This window comes from Salvelinus namaycush, chromosome 5 (assembly GCF_016432855.1).
Source record: "Salvelinus namaycush isolate Seneca chromosome 5, SaNama_1.0, whole genome shotgun sequence".
Taxonomy (NCBI): Eukaryota; Metazoa; Chordata; class Actinopteri; order Salmoniformes; family Salmonidae; genus Salvelinus; species Salvelinus namaycush.
This window is the reverse complement of record NC_052311.1, coordinates 15,710,876-15,732,162: the sequence shown is the minus strand read 5'-3', so window position 1 is coordinate 15,732,162 and position 21,287 is coordinate 15,710,876. Positions and strand designations below refer to the sequence as shown.

Genomic DNA, 21,287 nt, shown 5'->3' with positions numbered 1-21,287 from the left:
GTAGAAAGGCCTCTTTAGTGTCCTAAGTTTTCATAACTGACTTTAATTGCCTACCATCTGTAAGCTGTTAGTGTCTTAACGACCGTTCCATAGCTGCATGTTCATTAATTGTTTATGGTTCATTGAACAAGCATGGGAAACAGTGTTTAAACCCTTTACAATGAAGATCTGTGAAGTTATTTGGATTTTTATGAATTATCTTTGAAAGACAGGGTCCTGAAAAACAGACGTTTCTTTATATATATTTCTTTTTTTTTATTAGCAAAAATGTTTTTTCAGCCAAAAAACTGTTTTTTCTATGTCATTATGGGGTATTATGTGTAGATTGATGAAGAAGAAAAAAACGACGTAATCAATTTTCAAATAAGTCTGTAACCTAACAAAGTGTGGAAAAAGGGGTCTGAATACTTTCCGAAGGCAATTTATATTCCTCTCCTAGAGAGGAGAGGAAAGACAGGAAAGAAGAGAGGAGAAGAGAGGAGAAATAGGCCATAGTCAGTCTGGTGTAGAGGCAGAAAAAAGTAGAAGGTAAGAGGAAGTGGAAAAGAGAAGAGGTCTGGGGAGTCTACTGACCAGATGTGCATTTGTAATTGATTTATTGGATTAGGGAAGAGTAGAGAGATGGAGTGGCGGGAGAATGAGGGGAAAGGGAAAATGCTGATGGGCCTTAATGGGATGTAAGGTGGCTCCAGGGAGCAGCACCAGGAGAAGACGGAGTGTTCCTCTGACAGGCGGATCGATCGGGAACTGAAGGATCTCTGTGATTGACTTGAAAAGTACCCTATAGAAAACCTCTATCGGCCTGTTTGTGTTGGCCCACATCTTTTTTTAACGGGTCGTAGTGAATGCTGTCGCTTGGCTGTTATTCACACCGATTCCCCCTGTAGGTGTTTTTCCTGGCGAGAGGTTTACAGACAAACACATGCACACCCATGCGCACACACACAGGGGCACACACACACATAAAATCATCACGCTAGCCCAATTCATGCCCTCAGAGAACGTAACCAGCGGGAATTCGCCTGGCGATGGGGAATAATAGCCATCTGGAATGAACAGCATTGGTTTGTTTTCAATGTGTTTTTTCCCCTTTCTATAGCCAGGGGACAGTGAAATCGAACAGGTTTGTATTAATCCAGTGGAGTGAGGGAATATGGTGTTATGGATTATGGGGACATGTCAGTGCTAATGGAGACTCTTTACATATGCACCAGGCCTGCCGCGCACCGGGAAAACAGTAAGCTTAAGGAGAATTCTAAAGGTTGTTCTGTGCTGCACCAGCCCTACTGGTGGGGTGGAAGGGGATGAGACAGTTGCTTTGAGAACATGCCAATGGTGTCAGGCAGCAGCAACATAGCAGACATCAAACCACTCCAATAGGACCTCCAGAGCCTTGGACCAAGAGCTGGGCATCCAAGCCTGAAGTCTACCCACCAGGGACGCTACTCTAGAATCCTCGCTGAAACTTCACTAACTTCACTCCCATCTTTAGTCTTTCAAAAGGAAGATAACTATTTCGAGAGTTATGAGTGACTGAGGGAGCTTCGTGGGCCTAATGATATTGTTTTCTTCTCTTCGTCTACGTGTAGATTTGTCCTCCTATCGTATGACGCAGACAGACCTCGACCATGTTTGTTGTGTGGAATTGGTTCGAGGAGGGTTATTGTGGTGCTTGTTTTTGGGGTTGGCGACGGTGCAAGAAGGGAGCTCGGGCGTCATGTGAGCCGTGCTTGCCGTAGGAGGTTTTTTGTCAGTGTAATTAAAAGTGGGACTGCTGGGACGGTTTAAAGTCGGGATGCAGGCTGGCTTTCTCTTTGCAGTGGAGAGAGCAAAGCCCGAACTGCGGCAAAACCCATTTTAATCACATTAACAAAGTCAGGCTCCACAGCACCATCACAAGGTTTTTAAAAAGTATTCTAATTTCTTTGAACCTTCTGCATCAGCAAGGTAGTTTAATTTACTTCACAATTAGTGGCGGCTCTTTTCATTAGCGGACATTTTATGGAGGAGGAAAACAAGCAGCACAATCCAGGGATTTCTACCTCCCCTCCTTCCTCCATCCATCCCTCCCTACCCATCCATCCCTCTTTCACCCATCCATCCCTCCTTCCTCCATCCCTCTTTCCCCCATCCATCTCCTCCTTCCCCCATCCATCCATCCCTCCTTCCCTACCCCTCCCCCATCCCTCTTTCCCCCATCCATCCCTCCTTCCTCCATCCCACTTTCCCCCAAACATCCCTCTTTCCCACATCCATCCCTCCTTCCCCCATCCATCTCCTCCTTCCCCCACCCATCCCTCCTTCCCCATCCATCCCTCCTTCCCCAACCCTCCCTCATCCCTCCTTCCCTCATCACCCGTTCCTCCCTTATCTCCTTCCCATAGTCCGCCCCATCTACAAACAATTTTACAAATTATGAAATTTTAAAAAGACTGCTGGCAAAAAAGTGCCAGAGAAAGAAACAGTGAAGGGAAAATAACAGAAGTAAAGACAGGTATGTTGCTGCATGGTTGCCCTTTTCCTCTGGGTCCTCAGAGACCAGCCTCAACAACACTGAGAAAAAGCAGAAAAATATTTGTTACGAGGATGGGAAAAAAACATTTCTGGAAGTCAACATCTCTCTTCTGGTCTTGTGTTATATTTCAGAGTTCTCAAAAGAGTCCTCAAAAGAGAGTAGAACAGTTCTGGTAGAGCTCCTCGAGTGAAGCAGGTGGTGTTGATTAGGCCAAGAGAAAGAACCCTTGGTCGACTCCCATCAAACAGCTTAGGTGCCAGAGGTTGACAAGCAGACACAAAGCAAGGAGGGCAAGGGAGATGAAATGTGTGTACCCGTCGACAGGGGCTGAGGTACAGTAGACCCCTGAGTGACAGAACTGTCAATTTCAACCTGTCCCTCCGCGTCAAACACCGGCTCCAAGCCAAGAGGCCATTTGTGAGAATGACACTGACTAGAGCCGAGTTCTCTCCATTGCACATGACATGGCAGACTCGAATGATTTGACTTTGTTATGTGTGATGTGCATATATGTGAGCTTAAAAATATGTTTCTTTCCACAACTTGCCTCAGAGGCCTACAGGTTGAGGTCATAGATAAAACTTGGAAGGGTTGATAAACAGAATATTGATGTATGACTCAAATCCAAGCAGACTAGCATTGAAATAACACAGTCATCGCACCATGGGCTACTCCGTAAGGGGCAGGTTGAAAGAGTGTTGTGGATGGAAGTGGATATTTATGAGGTTCTTATGGAAAGATGTGAGAAAGGTGTAAATGACTCAATGTCACACATAAATCACACACTGTTGTCAATGGGATTTGCACAAAGTGCGAGTTTGTGACTGTGTGTGTGTGTGTGTGTGTGTGTGTGTGTGTCTGTCCAAAAGGGGTTGTATGCTGACCTGGAGCTGTTGGGCCTCGTGATTCTCCAGTCCCTCCACTATCGGAGCAAATCTCTCCCTGTTATTCCTCTCCGCTGCAATCGTCATGGCAGCCAGGATCTTATCCAGGCTGAGAGAAAACAAAAAGACTGAAAAGTCAACAAACGCCTTTATCGCCCTACCACCAGGACATTTACTCACACCTCCACCTCACATATCATCTAATCTGTCCCCTTGTCTTTGTCAGGGACGTTCTATGGGGACCCAAGACAAATGGACTGGCCTGAGTCTTTGTTTGCAACCCCGTGCATTATAGGTATCCAATTGATCTGCTTTAGTGTTCATTGCTCTGGTAATGTTCAGAGAAAGCCTGTATAGCTGATATTATCCATTGTAAAAGCTATTCATAATAAAATGCAGTTTGTGATGCCAGGGCAGGAGCAATTTATTGCAGGGAGAAGGCTACAGGACTACTTTATAAAAACACATATTGTTGTGAAAGCAAATTAGACCGTTTACAAGGGCTCACGGCAACTTTGCTGAATAGTGATTTGGGCAATTTCAAACGAAGGCCTCACACTGCTATGCGCCTGCACAAAGGGGCTGCAACACAAGTAGGTGAAGACAGTTTAAATAGCCACTTTAGTAAACAGCAAACAAAAGTTTTTGGATGCCGAGCCCCTTCTTTATCTGGATGCGCTTTATCATGCCATCAGTCGTCGGGGCCTCTCTCATCGGGGTTGGAAATGGTTTGCTGTCAAGCTTTTATCTTCTATACACAGGAGAAGCACAACCGAGAGAGAGAAAGAAAGAGGGAGGGAGGGAGGGATCGCGAGAGCTCTTGTTTTATATTTATTTTTCAGCACATTCTTTTTTCTGTTTCTCTCCACTTTGCCATCCAGGGCGGTGAAGTGTTCGTGGGTCCTCAGGGAGGGAGGATGGCTCACGACCGAGCCATGCCTGTGATCTTCCCCCCTCGCTCCAAAATAGTCTGGCACAGGAGCTAAGAGAGGGAAGATGCGGAGGAAACTACCGACCCAGCACCACCCAACCCTTGACTTTTTTTCCCGGAAAGTGAGGCCTCAGCTCTATTCCCTGTCAATCAGCTGTGCATGCTTAAACAGGGCTGTTTAAGCATGCACACACGTGTGTGTGTGTGTGTGTGTGTTTTTCTTTAAGTATATGGGAAATTGAGTATGAGGGCAGCTTAGTTAGTACTAGAAAATTAATTTCAGGCGAGTAATTTTACATTCCTAGATTAAACATAGCAGGGGCCAAAACCACGGTCACACAGAGACATTCGGGAGGGGCTGATATGTAAGAAACAGTTTTAACTAGATTGTCGTATTTGTCCATTTCTTTATTTTCCTCCACTGTATGCAGAGCTACTTTGAAGTCCCGTTGTTATTTTAGTCCAGCTCAATACAAAAGAGCTCCCCTGGATTCAATGTATAATCTGTCAGCCGAACTGTGTGTTCATGGCCAACAACACTGAGAACTGAAATACATTACACAGCCCAAACTGCTAAATCAGAACATGTTAACGGATGGAACTCCGGTACATCTCAAAGCCCTCGCTGCAAATGTAACATGAGTGCACAAAATGTATTGTGTTAGGGCCAGTGACAGGTTGTCTACAAATGTATTTCCTTAATGTGATTATAGAAATGAGGGTTGCTAGGGGGGAGAAGTGGGGATGAAGACAATGGCTGGCACTGAGAGAAGTGTGAAATTGAGGATATTATAATGGTAGGTTAGTGTTGAATGTGGCGGTGAACTTACATGTTTTCCTCTCCAATGATGCAGATAGCTGAGAGGATCTTGACGATCTCTGTCATCATACTGGTCTGTTTTGGGTCAATGGCCCTGGCCAGGAGAAGCAAGCTTCGCTCATCTCCCAGAATCCTTTGCAGCCCATACTGCAAGGGAAAATGGAGATTATGATGAATTGAGCCAATTCAGGTCAGGACTGTGGGGACAAATACTTATAGTCCTCCCCTAACTTTAAATCTATCTTGGACTCAAGTATACTTGAACACATATTGGGATTTTGTTAAAGGGTAGCAATATCAATAGCTCATCCATCCTCACTTTCCAAAGATGAGACAGTGCTGCTTCCCAAAAAAGAATAATGAAATACTTGATGACAATGGGTTGAATATGGCAAATTAGCTCCGCTTTACTTGTCCATAATAGCTCTCGTCACAGTACATCCATTCTAGATAGGAAAAACAGCCAACCTGGTTTCACCATACAGGATTTTGAGAAGAATACATACTCGGTATAAAGTAATACCACTTTTCATTAATTTCATTTCTACCACTCTTTCAATGTGAATAATACTTATTTTTTCAGTTTTGCCATTGAAATTTAGGCATTGAAACTATAGAAATTCAGTCTCTGGTTTGTAGCACTACAGGGTGAATACAGAACCACTTCTACACTGTACTGTCCTTCTCTTCCCTCCTCAAATTACATTGAGTCGATATAACAGGCGGAATAAAGGATCACAATGATTGTTGAAGTGGTTGAGGGCCCACGTTGGGTGCCAATTGAATCCTGATATATGGCTTTCTGAAAACACTGAAGAATCAAGAAAAACTGCTGAACGTAAAACTTTTTGAATGAAAGCCTTGGAACAACCCAACCCGTACAAACGGTATTGTTCACGAAGGCCTTGGAACAACCCAACCCGTATTGTTCATGAAGGCCTTGGACCAACCCAACCCGTACAAACCTTATTGTTCATGAAGGCCTTGGACAAACCCAACCCGTACAAACCTTATTGTTCATGAAGGCCTTGGACCAACCCAACCCGTACAAACTTTATTGTTCATGAAGGCCTTGGACCAACCCAACCCGTACAAACCATATTGTTCATGAAGGCCTTGGAACAACCCAACCCGTACAAACCGTATTGTTCATGAAGGCCTTGGACCAACCCAACCCGTACAAACCATATTGTTCATGAAGGCCTTGGACCAACCCAACCCGTACAAACCTTATTGTTCATGAAGGCCTTGAGACACTGGATGAGCTTGTGCTGGTTCCTTTTGTCTATACTTTCTGGCCTGAAAAAGACAGGCGAAAGGACAGGAATGAGAATACGGCAGAGAAGAATAGATTTAGACAGTATTGAGGGCGTATTGAGAGACGAGAAGTCATTGTAATGTGAGATGCTTACTGTTTCTTATCCAGCAACTTATCCAATGCATCCAAGAGGAGGCCCAGTCCTTCATGGCCAAAGTTGTTCACCCAGCTAGAAAACAGAAGAAAAAAGAGTCAGAAAAGTCAGACAACATACATGGTTCCGTGCCAGACCAACAGATGTCGAATCACACATCAAAATAACACGAAAAAGTCATTGGTGGTATTGGTTTCATTGTCTCTGAGGGAAAAAAAATCCTCTCCACAATATGATTGGATATGGAGAAAATCATTGTCTCTATCATTGTCTCTATTTTTCCTGGTTATTTCTTTGGAGAATCTATTCATGAGACGTGGCATCGAAAATCAACACGGCCCTCTTTTTTGTAACACTAAATGCTAGAATGTGTATCACATTAATGTACAGGCAAAGGAAGAATCATCCATCCTATGTCCTGCTCCTGTGTTCTAGCAGTGTTCTTCTAGGCCCCACACAGCCTGCTGTAGCAACGCCAAAAGATTAAGCAATGCAAGAAAGATAACACTGTAATCGATAATGGATCGCAGGAGATAATTGGCTATAAACCACAAACGTATCTGGAGACAGCAAATGATCCAGTGCAGATGAGACTGTTTGTCAGCGATGGGGGCAGGGGCCGACCCCCCGATCACAGCCAGATTATGACATTAGCATCACTTCTTCTCGCCGCCAGACTGTCAATAAAACAAAACGCATTGAGCATTTTCTTGCGTTAAAGGGTCATAATTCAATGATTTATTCCGCCTTTTTGATAATGATTCAAAGCAATAATAGCATGCATATTAATGTAATTTATATTGAGTTGGAGAAGACCCTCGATTAGGGCCGATGCGTACTGCCCAAGGTGGGCGGCTCTGCCAAGGTGAAGTGAGGTAGCTATTTCTCTGATCTGCAACAGAATAAATGGAGAATTACTAAGACTACCAAAGCCATCCGAACCCATTCCTCAAAATGCATTACCAGGCCAAGCCCAACCCAATTTGCACCTTATTACCACTGTGATGTACAGTATAATGATCTGCTTTGTTAATAAAACCAAACAGCATAATGTTCAAAATGTATAACTGTCTGTTTACCGAAGAGATTGCGGGAGGCAGCTCATTGCATGCAAACACAGTTAGCTAAGCCCCAATAACAAAAATGAGATCTCGGGGAATCAATCTAGCCCGACTCAATGTAGAGCACAATCACACTGCTGTTTATGACAGCCGACATCAATACAGAGAGTAGGAATAAATGAGCGATGTGAGACAACAAAAGAAGCGGGAAAGAGGCGACATGGTTGACGGAGTACAATTCGGTAAATCCACAATCATTTTGTTTATGCTCGCCGATTCGCCACTGTAGGGCTTATGCGAGAGCTAGGGGAAATGAAGCCAATATTTGTGGAGAGATATTCTGATTATTACTCTGTGTAACCTGAGATCCAAGGCACAAATACCAGGCAGTTGTGTACAATGTCTTGGAGTGCAAAACAGGGGGGGGGGGGGGGGGGGGAAATCGCAAAAGCTGCCATGACACCCAAATTAGATCCATTGGGTGAACAAGTTTGTAGCTCAGGTGGATTAAAGGTCACCTAGCCAGGCCTGATATATTGGACAGTGATATGACACAATCCATGTGGTTGAAATAACCTGTGTCTCAACACGACCTCTTCTTCAACAAGATGGAAAGTAAACAAAGCAAAACAGTGCTACTCCACAGACAACACTGATAGATGAAAGCTGAAGTTGAAGACGCATCCCGTCCCTAGCATGTTGTGACAAGCTTTTATTGTTCTGAGGCGGCTATCTTTTCACTGCTGGGAAATCAAGCAGCTTTCGTTTGGAGGTGCCTAAAGTGGATAGATAGTGAAGTTAGGTCTATTTGTTTGTATGTCTCTCTGTCGATGTTGCCAATCCGTCTGTCGGTCCATCGGTCTGTCAAAGACGCAACAGCACAGTAGCCAAATAGGATGCTCTTCCCTTTCAGCTTCCTCCTCCCTCAATGTGTGGCATGCATCAGAATCTCATTAACTTGGGGTGGAACTTGTTCATGAGCAATTGATGGATATAATCCTGCAGTTAAGTGCCATCAAATCGTGTTACTTTCCACAATCATGTACATCCCGCAGGCTAATGATAAAGGCATTGTTTACCAATTTTATGTGTACTATTTCTGCTGGTTTGATTGTTGTATTTATGTTAAGTGCCACAAAACCCAGAATTATATAAGATGATGTCACAGTCCCAAATGGAAACATGTATACATCTGACCTTTGCTGTCACCATGTAGCTCACGAACAAGGCAATGTGATTCCCTAGAAATGAAACAAGTAGCTGCCTTTGTGGGTCACTATCAAGTATACCATATATGTTGTTGAATGTGTTTGCCGAGTCGTGTTAATCATATTCCTACAAGCAGATTTGGCATGGGAAATGTCACTGCTGCTGGAGAGAATGCTTTGCTTGTGTACACCAGCCACAGCAACAGACCGAACGGAATTGTTCTGTGGAATGTGACACGCATTCAGTCTGTCTGACCAACCAGCTGGCCTGTCTTGTGATGCCTTTTATGCACATTGATTTCAGCCAGTGGCCCAACATTGTTCATTCTTGTTGTGTTATTTCATTGGGACTGGCGTCGGGGAGTATTATGTTATTGAGAGCTCTGTGTGAGAGAGCAATATCTTTCATATTGGATTACGGGCTAAGCCATACCGCTGTACCACTCTGCCACTCCTGACCTATTCAGCACTGCTGCATTCCACTTGAGAACTTGTGCTCTTAGCAACAAATTGCTCTCGACATTATAACCTGAACCTGAGCACCGGGAGGCTGCCAGCCTTGTGATTCTGCATTCTGAAGGCCATAAGCATTTCTTCCCAATCAATGCAATGACTTACTGAAGGAACCAGAATAGCATGCCCAATGAGAATGATGTCAAACACCCACACATATTTAACATTGGAATATAATCCAAAACAATTGCATTGTATTTTAATTACACACAAGGTTCTACTCTGCAGTTATATATGGTATAAATACTATGAAGCAAATCAGTCAGTGATAACAAGAAAATACTGTATACCAATGACTGCAGTTAACACGCAACATCTACATTTTGCTCTTTGATCAGACAGAAGGTATTTAAGTTCACATTCTCAGGAATGATAAAATTAGCATTTATCCTATCAGACGCTGTTATAGCTTATATAAAGCAGACATCAGTATCCTCAAACAATTGGTTCTCAGAAAGGTTATGACCTTTGCAATAGCAAGAAAAGAGTGACGAGTAGCTTATTAATGAGTAAAAATACAGACATCTTTGTGAATAGGACTTAATGAATGGCCTAGCCTTTCCACTTTCTGACCTCGACTTCCTGTATGTCTCCTCTGTCCTCTGGGCATCAGGCATATTACACAATACAAACCAGGGAGGAGAAAGGTCAAAATATGAAATACCTGGAAGCATTTGATTCATACAGAAAGTTGTGATCTCAAAAGGCAATGATGGAAAGAATGAAGAGGGAAGGGTAACACAGAGATGGCATTGTGTGTTAGAGATAAGGGTGCCATTTGAGACGCACCACCAATCTTTTCACATGTGGTTGTTTCTTCCTTTATGAGTAGATTGAAGTGTTCAGCTGTCACGACCACACACACACACCTCTCTAATGAAGTTGTACACTTGTACTCCCCTGCCTCTTCTGTCCTCTCTAGCAGTTTTGATGACGGGACATAAATGGGATCTCTTGCATTCTCCAGCAGGTGTCTGGCCCACCTTCCCTCCATTCAGATAGGTACGTAGGAGAGAGGACAATAGAAGTAATAATCTTTGATTTGAACACAGTGACAATGGGAGCGCCCGTACCCTGTAGAAACCACTGTCAAAACCCTCTAGAAACCACTTTCGAAACCCTGTAGAAATGAATGTAGAAACCCTGTAGAAACGCTGTAGAAACGCATGGCTAATTTCAGCACAGGGGAGAGTGGACAGCACCAGGCGACGGTGGAGTGGCTATGTGACTGACCACACAGGCACATTAACCTTACTAGCGAGAGAGGCGAGAGAGAGAGGCAAGAAACGAGAGAAAGGCAAGAGAGAGAAAGAGGCGAGAGAGAGAAAGGGGCAACAAATCACATCACATTTTATTGGTCGCTTACACATATTTTACAGATGTTATCACAGGTGCAGTGAAATGCTGCACCTGTGATAACATCTAGCTCCAACAGTGAAGTAATAACTAACAATACACACAAATCCCCGAAATTAAAAGTAAGTAATTAAGAAATATCAGAACGAGCAATGCCAGATACATTTCATGACCAGAAGTATGTGGACACCTGCTCGTTGAACATCTCATTCCAAAATCATGGGCATTAATATGGAATTGGTCCCCCTTTGCTGCTACAACAGCATCCACTCTTCTGGGAAGGCTTTCCACTAGATGTTGGAACATTTCTGCTGGGACTTGCTTCCATTCAGCCACAAGAGCATTAGTGAGGTCGGGCCTGGCTTGCAGTTGGCGATCCAATTAATTCCAAAGGTGTTTGATGGGGTTGAGTTCAGGGCTCTATGCAGGCCAGTCAAGTTCTTCCACCCCGATCTCGACAAACCATTTCTGATGGAACCTCGCTTTGTGCACGGTGCATTGTCATGCTGAAACAGGAAAGGGCCTTCACCAAACTGTTGCCACAAAGTTGGAAGCATAGAATCGTCTAGAATGTCATTGTATGTCATCGGACCATTATTCTTCCTCCACAAAACTCTACAGGTGGCACTATGTATTAGGGCATGTAGCGTTCTCCTGGCATCCGCCAAACCCAGATGGTACTCCAGAGTCCGATGGTGGCGAGGTTTACACCACTCCAGCCGACGCCATTGGCATTGTGCATGGTGATCTTAGGCTTGTGTGCGGCTGCTCGGCCATGGAAACTAATTTCACGAAGCTCCCGACAAACAGTTATTGTGCTGACATTGCTTCCAGAGGCAGTTTGGAACTCGGTAGTGAGTGTTGCAACGGAGGACAGACGATTTTTTACGCGCTTCAGGACCCTGCGTTCCCGTTCTGTGAGCTTGTGTGACCTACCACTTCGTGGCTGAGCTATTGTTGCTCATAGATGTTTCCACTTCACAATAACAGCACTTACAGTCGACCAGGGCAGCTATTTGACGAACTGACTTGTCAGTCAGGCCATTCTCCCGTGAATGTTTGTCTATGGAGATTGCATGGCAATGTGCTCGATTTTAGACACCTGTCAGCAACGGGTGTGGCTGAAATAGCAGAATCCACTGATTTGAAGGGGTGTCCACATACTTTGTATATATAGTGTAAGTAAATGTTGGTGTGGTGTGTATAGACCGTATGGACAGTATATGAATAGAAAAGCTGTGCACAGCAGTAGTTATATAGGATGAGCCATGAATAGAATACAGTATATACATATGAAGTGGGTAAAACAGTATGTAAACATTATTAATGTGACCAATGTTCAATAACTATGTACATAGGGCAGCAGTCTCTGCTGGTGCAGGGTAGAATACAGGTGCAGGGTAGAATACAGGGTGGTAGCCGGCTAGTAACAGTGACAGTTCAGTTCAGGGCAGGGTACTGGGCGGAGGCCGGCTAGTGATGACTGTTTAACAGTCTGATGGCCTGGAGATAGAAGCTGTTTTTCAGTCTCTTGGTCCCAGTTTTGATTCACCTGTACTGTCTCCGCCTTCTAGATGGTACAGGCCGTGGCTCGGGTGGCTGTAAATGATCGTGCCCGTTAATTGAAATAGGGGTTGTATGGAGCTATACCTCTGTGGAGGAATGCCACGGTTTGATATGGTAAGCAGTATTAGGACCTGCACATCCACAGATGCCTCACCCCCTAGTGAGACGCTCTCTTTTCATCTTGACAGCCAGGAAAGAAATCAGTCAGTGCCACCTCCCTCATTCTAATACTAGAATATCTGTGCAAAGAGCTGTGAGTTAATTGATCATTCAAGATATTGTTTCAAGTCATAGGCCTCGGCCTGTATTAAAGGCCTCAATACATAGGCCTGTATTAAATAGTTGTATTCTTGCTTTATGTATTTCTTCTTTTTTCCTCTTTGTGGATTCCACCACAGCAGTAGTTCTTGAGGGAATTCGTACAGTTAACTCACATATTGTCTCTCTCTATCTAGCTGGTGTTCCACTGCCCCTAACAGCAGACTGCTGTGAACTGTCATTCTACAGAGGAACAATTAGGTCACCTGATTTTCAGGAAACACATGTGTGGGCAACATGACAACATCCATAGAAATATATTGAAACTTACTGTAAATAGAAACTCTGCATAACATTTAATGTGGCATATCCAACCACCACTTCCTGTTAAAGAAAATATTGACATTTTGACACCTGGATTGTGTTCTTACTAACAGAACTTCAAATTGACGAAAAATCTATGTGACCTATCCATAATAGACCATTGGGTGTTGACAAAAAAATGTACAAGGAAAAGGAAGTTGTAGAAATTGCAAAAGCTGTGGATGTAGAGCTGTGAATGTCAATTATCCCCCTGTTTAGTTGAGTTTATTAGGATCCCCATTAGCTACTGGACACGCAGCAGCTATTTTGCCTTCAGAAAGTATTCACACTGACTTTTTCCACATTTTGTTGTGTTACAGCCTGAATTTAAAATGTATACATTTTAGATTTATTGTTACTGTCCTACACACAATACCCAATATGTCAAATTGGAATTATGTTTTTAGACATTTTTACAAATTAATAAAAAATGAAAAACTGAAATGCCTTCAGTCAATAAGTATTCCACCCGTTTTGTTACGGAAAACCTAAATAAGTTCAGGAGTAAAAAAGCTCTTAACAAGTCACATAATAAGTTGCATGGATTCACTCTGTGTGCAATAATAGTGTTTAACGTGATGTTTGAATGACTACCTCATCTCTGTACCCCACACATGCAATTATCTGTAAGGTCCCTCCGTTTAGCAATGAATTTCAAACACAGATTCAACCACAAAGACAAGGAAGGTTTTCCAATGCCTCGCAAAGAAGGGCAGCTATTGGTAGACAGGTGAATGGTGAAGTTATTCATTACACTTTGGATAATGTATCAATACACCCAGTCACTACAAAGATACAGGTGTCCTTACTAACTCATTTGCAGGAGAGGAAGGAAACCGCTCAGGGATTTCAGCATGAGGCCAATGATGACTTTAAAACAGTTAGAGTTTAATGGTTGTGATATTGCAAACAGGATGCACATTTTGGAATATTTGTATTCTGTACAGGCTTCCTTCTTTTCACTCTGTCATTTAGGTTAGTATTGTGGAGTAACTACAATGTTGTTCATCCATCCTAAGGCACAAAGATAAAACTGCAAAAAATGTGGCTAAGAAATAAACTTTATGTCCAGAATACAAAGTGTTATGTTTGGTGCAAATACAACACATCACGGAGTACCACTCTTCATATTTTCAAGCATGATGGTGGCTGCATCATGTTGTGGGTATGCTAGTCATCGGCACGGACTAGGGAGTTTGTAGGATAAAAAGTAACGTAATAGAGCTAAGCACAGGAAGAATCCTAGAGGAAAATGTGGTTCAGTCTGCATTCCAACAGACACTGGGAGGCAAATGTACCTTTCAGCAGAACAATAACCTAAAACGCAAGGCCAAATATACACTGGAGTTGCTTACCAAGATGACATTGAATGTTCCTGAGTAGCTTACAGTGGATCTTCCTGTAAAAGTTGCGTCATACTGCAGCACACCTTGCGGGCTGCTGCAGAATTCTATGCCACGATATTTAAGTGTCAGCCATTGTTGCCATTAATGCTAGTTAGTGCAAGTTTGACCACCAGAGGGCATCTTTGAAAAGCATTTGACTTTTTTAATACTGGCTGTATTAGAGAATGTAAAACCTTTATTTGTATGAACATAGTATATGGGATTGATTTGAAGAAATGTAGCTTAATTAATTTGATTAATATTATGGTGTTTCTATTCCAAGAAAAACGAAAATCAAAAACCCTCCGCTACAGTACTACAGTAAGAGCTAAATAATCCTAACATGTCCACACCTTAACTGTAGTCTAACAAATATCCAAACAGAGATTCAGTGAAAATTAAAATCAAGACCAGTCCCCATGCTTGTCTCAGAGCAGCGTGAAACGGTGCTGAAATAGTTGACCACACGCGGGTAGGCTATTGCTTCTGTCTTCAATATGCTTTAAATGCCACAATATCACAAATAATGGAACACACACAATTCTTAAAACTCTGAGAAGGGTAATCAGAGGTGATCTGCACTGCATATTAAACTGACATTCTTATTGCTATATTCCACGCGCTACTGTGTGTGTTTCGAGCCTCTCGCTCTTTCTCGCAAACACACTTGTTGTCTTGACCTCTGAATGCTGTCTTTTCAAAAATACTGGTAGATACTTGGGGATTTTGGTCACGGACAGTGCTATTTGCAAACACTATCATCAGATGCCTGTGTTACGCGGAACGCAAAAGCCCGGGAAAATGAACAGGTACAGTAGGCTACAATACTGTAAAGTAGGCCAAATAATGGCAAAAATAATGCTTAAATAAATTGACTGCTGGTCTTCACTGTATGCTGCACATTTTTACGTTGTATTCCATTTCCAACAAGACTATTCAAGCGATCGGCTCCCTAATGGATGAAGATGATGAGTGCTCGGCAAAGGCCATCTGTAATCTGCTGGCATCACGGTACAACATCGCTCTAATCACAGTCAGAAGACAGTTGAAGAAACTTGCGTGGACTTATGGAAACGCTCGGCAAGACATTTTATATATATATTTTTTTTCCAGAACATTAACCATGTGTGTTCTCTTGTTTTGTACAGTTCTGTAGTTTCGACCCAATGATTCGTATGACAAACAAAGAACTTTGCGTCCTGCAGACATTCAATGACGCCATCTTCACAGAAAAATCAACCGTGGCCCTTGAGCAATTTGCTCAAAATGGAGGGCAATTTCTCGCCAGGGACCAGGCCCATATTTGATTTTTGATGGTAAGTTTAGCAATTTACAAAGTAAAAGTTATTTAAAATATTGTAGCCTACACCTCACGGACTGCTATGTGTTCCACAATAATTCACTGTTGCCTCCATTTTCAGGTATCATGGCTCGAGATTTCTTTGAGGAAGAAATCGTCAAGAGATATGCTGGACCCTTTGTCGGAGAGGTGTTTCTGAGACAACATTGTTTCTTTCAAGGTAGGATTATAGCAATATTTTGTTATGTTTAGGCCTATGTACATGTACATTTATAGCATTGTACCTAATGTTGGATGTTAGGCTAAATATATTATTTTCTTCTCCAAATGCAGACAATGCCCCAAAACACACTGTCGCTCGGGTTTGCATTGTAAATTAGGGCATAAACTGGGTCAAGACACCAGCAGAGTAAGTAGACCTTTATGTAGTAAAGTAAACATAAATAAATAAAAGTCCTGCAACACATACGGTAGGCCTACAGTATATCTAAAAATATGTTTTTCATCTCTACATGTTGGTCTCCTGATTTAAACCCAATCGAACTTGTTTGGCATTAACTGAAAACATTCATCTGTAACTCTGCCCAGCCTACAAGCAAAGATGAACTGGTGAAGGCCATCAATATGTTTTGGCTTGAGAAATTGCCAATACAACAATGCAACAAATACATTGATCATCTCAGCAAGTTTTTACCCGTGGTCGTGGAGCTGGGGGAAGTGCAACTAAAATGTAGTTTAAAAAAAACATCTGCATTTTGAATGTCTTTTCGCTCATTATGTTATTAATGAAAGCATAAAGATGTTGATGAAGAACTGTTATGGCCAAATTGGGGGATTTTCACACCTACAGCAGCCGGGCTATGAAGAGTTGCATGTCAATTCATAAACCATGTGCCATGGAATCTCTTCCCAACTATTTTGCAATCTATATGGCTCTCCGACATTTTGTGGTTGCATGAGGTCGAGTTAGAAATGTAACACTTCAGAGTACTAAAGCATCAAATACATTGCAAATTGGGGGATTGTCACATCTACAGTAGCCGTGCTATGAAGAGTCTGTTGTCCTGCTAATAGGATTTTTTTTTTGCATGATGGGCTACACCTGTTACAGTACTACAGTACACTTGTGAAAAACAAAATGCCTCCAGCTGTCCATCACTACTGTAAATAAAAACACAGCATATTGTTTACATTCTTTATTGTAACCATAATGTCACGAATAATTTGTATCTACCTTTCCAATTACTTTTACAGCTTTGGATTTACAAATGTGCGCATTTCATTTAGTTTTTGTTAAATCCAGTTCGAATTGAAGTATAACTTCTGTATGACTGAAGCCTTTAGTGAGAGTTATAATGCTTTAATATTAAATAATTGATGCCCTCCGAATTCATACGGGGCATTTTTGATGGAATTTTTGTTAGGGCAAATATGCTCTGTGAGAATATCTAACAATAATAATTGCTTTGTAAATAAGTATGCATTATGAAAGGATTAGATTAATTAGTTAAATAAAGTCCACCTGTGTGCAATCTAAGGTTCACATGATCTCTCACATGATCTCAGTATATATACACCTGTTCTGAAAGGCCCCAGAGTCTGCAACACCACTAAGCAAGGGGCACCACCAAGCAAGTGGCCCCATGAAGACCAAGGAGCTCTCCAAATAGGTCAGGGACAATGCTGTGGAGAAGTACAGATCAGGGTTGGGTCATAAAGAAATATCCAAAACTTTGAACATCCCACGGAGCACCATTAAATCCATTATTAAAAAATGGAAAGAATATGGCACCACAACAAACCTGCCAAGAGAGGGCCGCCCACCAAAACTCACAGACCAGGCAAGGAGGGCATTAATCAGATTGGCAACAAAGAGACCAAAGATAACCCTAAAGGATCTGCAAAGCTCCACAGCGGAGATTGGTGTATCTGTCCATAGAACCACTTTAAGCCGTACACTCCACAAAGCTGGGCTTTACGGAAGAGTGGCCAGAAAAAAGCCATTGCTTAAAGAAAAAAATAAGCAAACACGTTTGGTGTTTGCCAAAAGGCATGTGGGAGACTCCCCAAACAAATGGACGAAGGTACTTCCAATCCAAGATGGCGTAGCAGTCAGACGTCTTTTGTCCTCGTCTTGTCGTGTCCCGTATACATATATTTTTTATCTTTTCTTCGCATATCTTTTTTATATTTTTTCTAAAACTCAACTTCAAAACACTCTCCTGCAACCCACCTCACCCAATGTGGTGCGGATCTGTTTTTTTCTAAAGTATTATTCACCTCGTATTCGGAATCCCCCAACAGCAGCTAGCCAGCTCACTAGCTACTAATCAGCTAACCACTGCTAGCGGTCATTAGCTAACCTTTAGCTCGGAAAGCTCTCGCCAGTTTATACAACACGACTCAAACCAGAGCATACCGGACATATATTCTCTCCACATCCCCGGATTCCTACCGCAAGCTCTGGACATTTTCACCTGGATCTTCGCAGCTAGCTAGCTGCTATCCGAGTACTGGCTAACGTCGGTCCCGGAGCAAGCACCAATTAGCCTGGAGCTAGCCCATGCTAGGCCCTTTCTCCCGGCTAGCTAAAAGAGGGCCATCAGCCACTCCTGGGCTACAATACCCGGACCCCTTCTACTGCCGGAAATTCGATTATCGTGGATTTATCGGTGGTGACAGTGTTACCTAGCCTCAGTGCAGTGGGCAGCTGGGAGGATGTGCTCTAACTCTCCATGGACTTTACAGTGTCCCAAAACGTTTTGGAGTTAGAGCTACAGGATGCAAATTTCTGTTTGAAAAAGCTAGCCTTTGCTTTCCTGACTGACTGCCTGTATTGGTTCCTGACTTCTTTGAAAAGTTGCATATCGCGGGGACTATTCGATGCTAGTGCAGTCCGCCACAGGATGTTTTTGTGCTGGTCGAGGGCAGTCAGGTCTGGAGTGAACCAAGGGCTATATCGGTTCTTAGTTCTACATTTTTTGAAAGGGGCATGCTTATTTAAGATGGTGAGGAAATTACTTTTAAAGAACAACCAGGTTAGGGGAGGGCTTGGTCGGCAGGGATGTTCTTGTCCCATCGCACATTAGCGACTCCTGTGGCGGGCCGGGCGCAGTACATGCTGACACGGTCGCCAGGTGTATGGTGTTTCCCCGACACATTGGTGCGGCTGGCTTCCGGGTTAAGTAGGCATTGTGTCAAGAAGTAGTGCGGCTTGGATGGGTTGTGTTTTTGAGGACGCACAAATCTCGACCATCGCCTCTCCCAAGTCGGTACAGGAGTTGCAGCAATGAGACAAGACTAACTAACAATTGGATACCACGAAATTGGGGAGAAAGGTGTTAAAAAATATATATCCCTTACACAGCCTGGAGTTGGGTGCTCGTGTTTCTTGGCCCAAGCAAGTCTCTTCTTATTATTGGTGTCCTTTAGTAGTTGTTTCTTTGCAGCAATTCAACCATGAAGGCCTGATTCACAGTCTTCTCTGAACAGTTGATGTTGAGATGTGTCTGTTACTTGAACTCTGTGAAGCATTTATTTGGGTTGTTTCTGAGGCTGGTAACTCTAATGACTTTATCCTCAATGTTATCCTCAAAGCGGGCGAAGGTGTTTAGCTTGTCTGGGATTAAGTGTCCCCGACATGGCTGGTTTTCCCTTTGTAATCTGTGATTGTCTGTAGACCCTTCCAAATAAGTATTGTGTCTTGAGCCATTGAATTGCGTCTTCATTTTGTCTCTGTACTGTTTGTATTCAACCATATTCCCAGTCACCTTGCCATGGTTAAATGCAGTGTTTGGCGCTTTCAGTTTAGCGTGAATGCTGCAATCTATCCACGGTTTGGGTAGGTTTTCATAGTCACATTGGGAACATCCCCTATACACTTCCTGATGAACTCAGTCACCGTGTCCACATCATTATCCGAGGCTACCCGGAACATATCCCAGTACGTGTGATCAAAACAATCTTGAAGCATGGATTTTGATTGGTCAGATCAGCGTTGAGTTTCTGCCTATTGGAAGGGAGGAGCAAAATGGAGTTGTGATCTGATTTGCCGAAGGGAGGGCGGGGGAGGGCCTTTTAGGCATCCCGGAATAGAGAATAGCAGTGATCGAGTGTTTTCCCAGCGTGAGTGCTACAGTCAATGTGTTGATAATACTTCATTAGCATTTTTCTCAAATTTGCTTTGTAAAAATCCAAAATTACAATAAATGCTGCATCAGAATATGTGGTTTCCAGTTTGCATAAAGTCCAGTGTAGTTCCTTGAGGGCCGTTGTGGACTCGGCTTGAGGGGGAATATACATGGCTGTGACTATAACCGAAGTTAATTATCTTGGGAGGTAATATGTTCAGCATTTGATTGTGAGGTATTCTAGGTCGGGTGAACAAAAGGACTTGAGTTTCTGTAAGTTATCACAATCACACCATGAGTGGTTAATCATGAAACATACACCACGCCCTTCTTCCCGGAGAGTTCTTTATTCCTGTCTGCGCGATGTACTGAGAACCCAGCTGGCTGTAAGGACAGGGACAGTATATCCAGAGAGAGCCATGACTCCGTGAAACAGAGTATGGTACAGTCCCTGATGTCTCTTTAGAAGGATATCCTTGCCCTCAGCTCGTCTACTTTATTGTCCAGGGACTGAACATTAGCGAGTAATATACTCAGAAGCGGTGGATGGTTTGCCCGCTTCCTGAGTGGGACTAGAAGTCTACTCCGAATACCTCTTCTCCGCCGACGGCGTCTTGGAGCAGCCTGCGAACAAAGGATCCAGTTCGGGAAAGTCGTATTCCTGGTCGTAATGCTTACTGCCGCTCTGATATCTAAAAGTTCTTTCCGGCTGTATGTAATAACACAAAAAAACGTTCTGGGCTGATAGTGTAATAAATAACACACAAAAAATCTAAATACTGCAATGTTGCTTAGGAGCTAGAAGCAGAGCTGCCATGTCTGTCGGCGCCAGTTCATTGCATTCAATGAGCATCAGGTGACCTCCCTTCAATGTTAGCTAACTAGCTAATGGTATACTGCATTTAAAGTCAATCTGGCGACATCAAAATGACGACAAAAGGTTTTACTACAAATTATTTGCCTCCTTTTGAATGGCATTGTCGTTCAAAACAATATTATGATGAAACATGCAACCCATGAATACATAACTGAGTGACGCATTAAACTGTTTTTGGTGTGGGTACAGTGAAGAAACCCATAGTGGCGTGTCTGGTGGGGTATGCATGTCGGTTTGAAGTGTATTGAAATAGATTATACAGTGGTTAGGCATTTTCAACACACAAATGTTTCTTAAAAAGACTGGAAGAGAAGTAGTACATTTCTCTTCAACCTTCAACCATGAAATACTACCATGCATGTTATTGATGTTAGTTCTGTATGTGCAGCTAAGGGCAAGGTGTGCTGCTCTGTTTTGAGCCAGCTGCAGCTATGCTAGGTCTTTCTTTGCTGCACTTGACCATATTACCTGACAGTAATCAAGATGGAACAAGATCAGAGCCTGAACAACAAGTACAGTTGATGTGTCTAAAACACAGAACATTTTTCTATAACAGACATACCTCTCCCCATCTTCACAACTGTACCTGCACAAAAATACAATTTCTAACTAAATCAATATGGAATTAAAATGTGAATTATGTATACCTCACTCCAGGTCTCCCGTAGATATGGCTACCTCTGGGTATATTTTAAGAGTGACGCCCAT

At 42.9% G+C, this 21,287-nt stretch overlaps 1 protein-coding gene across 5 annotated transcripts in view; it reads right to left on the bottom strand.

Annotated features, from left to right (window-relative positions):
• Positions 1-21,287, bottom strand: part of diaph2 (diaphanous-related formin 2) — a 700,846-nt gene that overhangs the window by 502,935 nt on the left and 176,624 nt on the right. For all 5 annotated transcript variants that reach the window (XM_038993651.1, XM_038993650.1, XM_038993653.1 and 2 more), the window contains exons 7-10: positions 6,563-6,637; positions 6,380-6,449; positions 5,161-5,297; positions 3,400-3,508 (exon numbers count right to left, since the gene is read on the bottom strand). In XM_038993651.1, the coding sequence (XP_038849579.1) occupies positions 3,400-3,508; positions 5,161-5,297; positions 6,380-6,449; positions 6,563-6,637 (391 nt within the window). The remainder of the gene's footprint in view (positions 1-3,399; positions 3,509-5,160; positions 5,298-6,379; positions 6,450-6,562; positions 6,638-21,287) is intronic.